The sequence below is a fragment of the Gavialis gangeticus genome, unplaced genomic scaffold (assembly GCF_001723915.1).
Source record: "Gavialis gangeticus isolate Ggan-Ray unplaced genomic scaffold, GavGan_comp1, whole genome shotgun sequence".
NCBI lineage: Eukaryota > Metazoa > Chordata > Crocodylia > Gavialidae > Gavialis > Gavialis gangeticus.
In genome coordinates this window covers 14,161,763-14,169,467 of record NW_017728991.1, presented here as the reverse complement: position 1 = coordinate 14,169,467, position 7,705 = coordinate 14,161,763, and the positions used below count along the sequence as shown (strand labels likewise).

General features: G+C 50.6%; 1 protein-coding gene across 3 annotated transcripts in view; it reads right to left on the bottom strand.

The window, feature by feature from the left end:
• LOC109297763 (polycystin-1-like) overlaps nt 1-7,705 on the bottom strand; it is a 79,047-nt gene that overhangs the window by 15,195 nt on the left and 56,147 nt on the right. The window contains exons 39-46 of one of the 3 annotated variants that reach the window (XM_019517786.1): nt 7,288-7,442; nt 6,072-6,214; nt 4,719-4,890; nt 3,668-3,796; nt 3,382-3,556; nt 2,528-2,815; nt 714-848; nt 1-183 (exon numbers count right to left, since the gene is read on the bottom strand). In XM_019517786.1, coding sequence (XP_019373331.1) covers nt 1-183; nt 714-848; nt 2,528-2,815; nt 3,382-3,556; nt 3,668-3,796; nt 4,719-4,890; nt 6,072-6,214; nt 7,288-7,442 — 1,380 coding nt within the window. Of the gene's footprint in view, nt 184-713; nt 849-2,527; nt 2,816-2,905; nt 3,033-3,381; nt 3,557-3,667; nt 3,797-4,718; nt 4,891-6,057; nt 6,215-7,287; nt 7,443-7,705 lie in introns of those variants that run through there. The other 2 variants (XM_019517794.1, XR_002097411.1) reach the window with 2 other exon arrangements.

Sequence of the window (7,705 nt, the reverse complement as noted above, 5' to 3'; positions counted from 1 at the left end):
AGCACGCAGGAAGCAGCTGCCGATACAGAGCAAGCTGACTACGTAGCTGAGAATGTAGACAGCTCCGAGGATGGGGAAGTCCTGGATCAGGGACTGGAAAGCCATGTTCCCATGGAGGGCCGACAGCAGAGCATGGAAGGCACAGGGCAACGTCCTGAACTCCTCTACTGTGGCAGAGAAGGCCTGGGGATGAGACAGAGGGAAAGCAGGGGTTAATCACTTGCACGGGTCCCATTTCCAGCTAGAACAAGCGTCTTGATGTCCATCTTGCTGGGGTCATCTGATCCCAGCAGTCTTTCCTGCCCAAGTGCACGGGGGCTGGACCCGATGATCTGTAAGGTCCCTTCCAGCCCCTAACAACTATGAAACTAAATAGCACGTATCCTCCCCACCAGAACAAAGGACTGGTCCCCTCTCGTGCTTCTTGCTGTCTGATGTAGTAGTGCAAAGGAGGTGGCAGGAATGCATATAAATCAACAGAATCTAATCTTGTCCCAGTGGAGAGTGGGTCCCTCTAAGGCATGTTTTGGGGGTAGTAATGAAGGGAGATTAAGGACGAAATGGGAATACAACTTCTGCCCTTGGGGAAGGGCAGTCCTCCATTGCAGAGCTCATATCGGGTCATGGATGTTCTTCTCGATATATACAGGGATGCACTCCACAGTGCCCAGCCCAGTTGGGAGCCATGATGAACTGACCTTGGCTTAACCTACCAGGTATCCACACTGAGCATAGATGAGGAGGAGCAGGACGATGAGGAGCGTGGCTGCCAGGAGCTCCCTCTGGGCGTGCTGGAATGTCTTTCCGAAGGCCGACCATCTCCGGACAAAGCGCAGCTGCCGCACGATCTAAAGGGGGAAGGCCCATTGGGAAGTGGGAAGGCTCGTGAGATGTTATCAGAAGGATGAAGATGCAATGAGAGGTGTTGTCGGAGGAGTTTGAGTGGCATCATAAAACCCAGTGAGAAGCACATTGGCACAAGGGCACCAACTGTCTCCTGCAGACTCAATCTGTGTTATATTACAGCCTTACCTAACATCAAGATGCCCCATTGGAACATGGTTGTTAAGAGCTGTAGCCCAGGCTACATGTTCCTAGCCTGATCCTGTTCTTCTATGGATAAAATCATGGGATTGTTCAGAGTTTTAATCCTGTTATAGGGTTAGGTCCAGTCTACACTGACCATGTTTTAGGCAGATCAGAGAACCATGGAGGTTTCTATGGCATCCTCAGTGAATTAGCCAGATGGACACATAGCATGGGGTAGTTTATCTGCATACCCTCTTGGTTACAGCAGTGTTTCAGGGTATCTCAGCTGCTTCTAGAGACCTCCATCCCTGCCTGTTTCTGGAAAAAACCCTATCCCCTCAGTTGTCCAGGAGGCGGGCTTCATGGTCTCTTCCTCTGCACTGACTACAAGCTCTGGTTTTCTGCAGCCGTTATTTATCTGTTTATTTGCTCATTCTTTCATTGTCTGTTCATTAGGGAAATAACAGTCAGCAGTGAACCATAAATACCACCAGCCTGCGAGAGAGCAGATGGGCCACTCTGCAGATTCATTAGGAAGCAGGAAAAAAGAATGACGATACTATTACCCCTCAGCAGCAGCTCCAATGACAATTATAAGGTCATTGCAGCATAATTTAATGCACAGGTATTAATGAGAAAGGATACATCATCCAGGTCATTAATGGATCAGGCCTGACACCCTGCCACACCCCTTGCCACCATGCACCAGAGCTGCTGGAGGAAGAAGGATCTCTTGCAATGGTGGAGGTATTATTACAGTGACCAGATGGGGCCGGAGCCGCCAAGATGCTCCGTATAATCAAGTGACGTGCAGTGGAGGAGCAGATCCAGGCATCAGCAAGCTGTCCCCAGCCCAAAACACAGACACTGAATCTCCCGATTGACTTATTTTATTGAACTGAGCTGGTAAACCGCACACAATTGATGGAAAAGCCACTGCTTGGATTTCAGTTTCACTCTCTGGTCTGCTCCTGTTTATGTCTCTATTGGAAGCAACAGTTGGGGACTTTTATCCCAGGAAGCTTCGGATGGCTAGCAGCAAAGACTGGGATCTTTAGAGACACCATGTGGCAGACATCATGTTATATTTTCCAACCTCTAGGCTTTCTCTATTCCCAGGTGCCCACAGGCAGTAGGGTGCAGAGGAAAACCTGAAACAGCCTGGGGTATAACTAGAATCAGGTTGATGTAATAGAGAGCTGAATCTGAACCTGATACTTTCCTAAGCGTGACATCCAGATGGGCTCTGTAGCAATGGGCATTTGGCAAATGCCAAGGGTTCAGAGTAACACATTTTTGACAGCCAACAGGAAAGCTCTCTTGGTAATTTTAATGGGAGATGTGTTAGGCTCTTAATCAGCAACTTTAACCAGTTGGAGAGACATCTATGGAGACACAGAGAAGGACTGGCTGATGCACTGGCACTGGGGAATGGAAGTCTTGGGTTCTTAGAGATATGCCCCCAGCGAGCCACACACGTCTCCATGCACTCACCCACCTTCAGCATGGCGATGGTCAGCAGCAGGGCAGATAGGTTGACTTCCATCTGGGCCAGCACTGCCACTTCATAGAAGCTGGTGAAGGCCTGCCGGTGGTCCCAGTAATGCTGGAGCTGCACCTCTGCCAGCCAGATGCGAGCAAAGTGCAAGGCGCCAACCGTAAGGGACAGCAATGCCAGGAGCAGCTGGAGGCTGCAGTGGCTCTGCCACAGCAAGGAGGCTCCCTCCCAAGAGAGGAGAGAGAGCTCTGACAGCAGGAAGGCCACACTGAAGAGAAGCAGGGAGATCTGAAAGAAACCGGAATAAGTGCAAAAGGGAGCTGCCCTCCTGCTTCAGTGCTCCATGCTGACTTACAGAGCAAGGTCAAGAGCAGATACCATGGAGATGTGGGAGCTAGGGGGCTATATCTGGAGCTCATATGAATGGTGAAGATGAGTAGCATCATCCCAACAGAGTAGTTCTTCCACACAGGGACCACCCCAAGATGGGGCATGCTATTCAAAACTAGGGAGCCAATCTCTCGGTGAGAATTGACCTTGCTGGTCCAGCAGCAGGAAAGAGCCATGGACTCCTGCGATCCATCCAAACGCAGGCTAGGTGTCACCACCACAGGCCTTTCAACAGTCGGATAGCCTTGTCATTTAGGCCGTAACATGTTGCTACTGTGGAGCTAAAGTTGCTCTCCTAGGGAGATCTCTGATGGGGATATCAGGCAGCAAACTGCCCCCAGCCAAGACTGGGCTGGTAGCACAGTCGCTGAAGGCAGCATCCCCCAGAGTGGGAGGAACATTAATTTTATTCTTCTGGGAATCAACTGTAGCCTTGAGGCCTACCGTCAACAGAAAGTACATACCACCATGGCGAGTGGCAGGTCCAGACCGGTGCCTAAGCTCAGCATTTGGAAGGGGAGGATGATGGCTGAAGAAACAGCTGGTCTGACTGATGGGAACTCAACCAGAAGCACCACTGCCACGTACAGGTTAACATCAGCGTTGTACTGAGTGAACTCCAGAAACACAGCTCTGCTCCTGCTGGGCAGGGAGAGAGAGAGAGAGAAGCACAAGGGAAGGACTTAGACCCCAATACTGCATCTACTTCAATCTCCACTTGCAATTTTCTGAGTGCCCCTGGTGACTTGCCTTTCATGGATCCAGTTGCTAGCTTGCAGGTCACCCAGAGTCCTCTGGGCTTTGACAGAACTGTTTCCAAGCTCCCTCCAGCAACCGGCATTGCTGTGATAAAGTCCCACATGTCCCCAGATCCAAAACCTGCCAGAAGAAACCGGGATGGAAAGACAGCTCCAGAAAGGAAGCTGTAAAGTGAAGAGCAGGTGAGACTGGGATTTGGACATAGGGCTTGAAGTCTCAAACTGTGATGGGGATGGGCCAGGCCTGTGTTGACATAGGAGAAAAACCCAAGGATGTTGCAGTTACAAATGCTAAAAATCCCAGTGGTGGCCAAGTGCTTCCATATGGTGCTGGGGAATAGGTACCATCCAGTGGGTGATGTGATCTGCAGTTCATGACCAAAGGCATCACAGATTTAATGGCATATTCAGCGAGAATGTGTACTTCTAATTCTGGCTAAATCCCAACCTAGGGAATAAGCACTCAGTTTCCCTCATTTGCAATGCTGTGGCACACTCCGTTTCTTCAGCCACGCTGCCGGGCAGTGGTTTCTGTGGGATAGGGGACAGTGGCTATGTGCCATTATTCCCTGTATATGTACCTATCTGAGGGAGTTGCTTTGGAAAGGTGCCGAGAGCATCCTGAACCATGTTAAAAGCATCCCCAACACCCACCAACATCAGTGGGAGCTGTGGATGGGACAGCAGCTTGCAGGATTGGGTGTGACATGCTTTAGGTTCCTTTGGGATGAAGGCTGCTCTCTAAACATAAGGGCCGTTATCAACGGTTTCATCTGAGATTCATGGAAATTGCAGATGGCACCGGCCGAGGTGGAGGTAGGGAAAGGACTCTGGGATAAATCACATCTCTGTGGAGTCACTGTGTTGGTTCCTTTGAAGGTTTCTTGGTAGCAGCACACGGGAGACCTCCCTGCCAGTTCTAGACTGGGGCTTGGCCAACAGGGTGAAGCATCCCAGAGCAAAGCCTCTTGGCTGAATGCCGGCCACGTTTCTGCTCCCAGCTTCTGCTCAGCACCCACCCCTCTCTGCACTGGCATCCTTACCCTACAGAGTCATGGGACACATTTTGAAGACAGGGATTGAAGCTCACGCCACTGTCCACTTGGCTACTCAGGGAAGCCTCTGGTTTGAGTGCTGATAGGTGCCACCGGGGACAGGTTCTGTTGCTGGTGACATTGTGTGTACAGAGAAGTCCAAGCCCAGGCTGGGGGATCCCTGAGGGTGTTGAAAATGCAGAGAGAGATTTTGAGTAAGATCTTGAAGAGATGCCCGGTTTGAAAGTCCCTATTCTGCTCTCCAGAATTGGAGTTATTTCAGTCGCATCCTCCACACCTGGACTGTGCCCCCCATGTTTTGCTGCCATGTCCTTCCTAGCCCATAGCTATGCCTCCACCTCCTCCAACCCAGATTCCCATGAGGGATCATCTAGGTTTTCCTCCATTGCTCCTTCCAGCTCAGCCCATTCTTCCTTGGGAGCTGCCTCCAGCCCAGATCACTCTAGTGACAGCCATCTTTGATCTCCTCTTAGCCAAAAAGGCTCGTCAGCAGCAACACACAGTGGGGAGGTCTGGGTCCTCCAGTCCTTATTACAAGCAACCTCCCACGGAGTCAAGGCTGGAAGATCAAAACCAGGGTTCTCCATCCAGGACCTTTTGCAGGAGCTGTGCGTGCTCCCTCTGCCACTAAGATTCACTGGCTGGAGGTGCCCAGTGCTGCCCTCAGCCACTGGGATGACCCCTGATTTCCCTTTCCCCATCTCCCTGGTAGCTCTGTTTTCTCTGAGTTCTACCATATGGACCCATGTGCCTTCTTCTCTTGTCTATCATTCCTCTGCATGCCTTCATCTGGGTGCCTGGTCCTCCAATCTCAGCCCTGTCCTTTCTTTCCCAAAGCTCAGAGTCTGGGGAAGCCTGACCCTTGGAGTAGTGGATGTCAGGGTGGTGACCTCCTCCATCCACCAGTCTTACACACCTTCACTATAGAGAGAAACCAGTTAAAGGAACTCCAGTACTCCCAGCAGTGGTGAGAGCAGGGAAATGGGAGCCAGGACTGCTAACTCCCTGAGTGACCCCAAGCAAGTCACAGCCTTCCTGTGTTTAAATGTCCACATCAGTAAAATGGGGACAACGCTTGCCCTAGGGTCTATACTCCAGTTTGACTAAAATGGGGTGGTTGAGTCTCTCTGGCTGGGGCTCTGGTTCCTGCCTCAAAAACATCTCCAGGACTATAGGACTGAACTCCTACTGCCTCTCTCAACATGTCCAACTTCATAGAAATCATAGAGAAGTAGGGCTGGAAGTGTTCTCCATAGGTCATCTAATCCAACCCCCTGCCTGAGCCAGGATCATCCCTATCCAAACCAATCTTGGTGCCAGGCAGCACCTCAGGTGAATTACCAGCACTCCCGCGCAGATCCAGAGGTACGTTCATCATGGGGCTCTCCTGCCGGAGACGAGGTGCCCCCACCAGGATCAGTCGGGGGTTGCTGTACAGGTAGTTCAGCACCACGGAGTCTATCCACTCCCACGTGTCAGTGGGACTGCAAGACAAAGGGGTCACTAGATAAACAGGTGAATTCAACCCACTGAAATGTAACCAGGGCCTGGGCAAATATACCCTGAAGTGCCCTTACTCCCACCCTGGCTGTAGGGTCATGATCGGGAATCCCAGACTTCTTTTTTAAGACATGTAGCTTTGTCTGCCTGATGGCGGTGAGGAAAACTGTGATAACACAAGCTGGGTGCAAATCAGTGTAGCGCCGTCCTCTCTGAGTCTACAGAAAGTCTAACACCAGCTCTGTAAAATGGGAATGGCCTGTGGCTTGATTGCCAAGTGAAAAAAAGACCAACTTAAATAGCAACATGCTTAACCCTATCACTTCCAACCCTCATCACTGCTTGGGCTGCGGTAACAACTCAAGCCCCATCCAAAGACTAAGACCCCACTGTGCTTGGTGATGGATGTACAAATCCAGAACAAAACCTGAGGCATGTTTGATGCCAAAATCTATCATTTTTTCATTGCAATGTCTGCAGTATGACGATGATGATGAAGTACTCGAAGGCTCCAGCCAGGTCAGGACTACGTTGTGCAAGTGCTGTATAAATCGACTGCCAGTGGCAGCCTCTGCCCCAAGCAGCTTGAACGATCCTTTCAAATCCCCACATTACAAAGAGAATTAAAGGAAGGTTTGGACATGAGACATTCAACTGGATGTCAGAATAAATAACGCCAAGGATCCTGCACTGGCTGCGATTGTTTTTGTCATGGTCATGACTATTGAAGGAGTTCTGTAGTGAAACTGCAGTGAGCCATCCCTGACCTTGCAGCCAGGTAGATCCTAAAGTCACTGAGACTCTAGGCTGTCTTGACACAGAGACATAGGCTGCTGCACTATGATCCAGTACAGCAGTTTCTATCTCCAATGACCTGTACTACTGCAGATGGCAGCTGTGTTATAAACTAACTCTATAAAAATCTCCTTTTTAAGCCCCATGAATCAGAGTTTGATTTATGCCAAAAGCACAAGTCTGTGGGGCACAGAGTGCAATGAGAACCAAAGGCCACTGGAACAAATAGCTGCTGCATCCATACCCTGCCAGAGGTCCTCACCTGTGCACGGAGGTAAAGTTGAGGCCCCTTTCATTGGTGGCAGTGATGGCTTGTTTGACAGCAGTGTGCAGGAGGCGGATGTTGCTGTCCTGGAAACTGCACTGGTAATTAATGATCAGAACAACCAGGAGGAAGAGCATGTGGGCGAGGCAGCTCTGGGGAGGGGAGGAAACAGAGGCACTGAATAAAGACAATGCTATTGCACACCCTGTGGCAGAAAGCCACCTTGGTTTCTCCCCAAAAACCTCTGCCCTGTAACCATGTGTTTAAAAGCTCTGCCCTGTGACTCTGTGATTAAAATCTGTGCTGTGACCAGTTGATTAGGGTGGGCCCAGGAGAGGAGACCACACCCTCAGCCTGTCTCTTTAGGGAACTTGAGCTGGCTGCATTCCTGAGGGGGGGGGAAACCTGCTCCCTC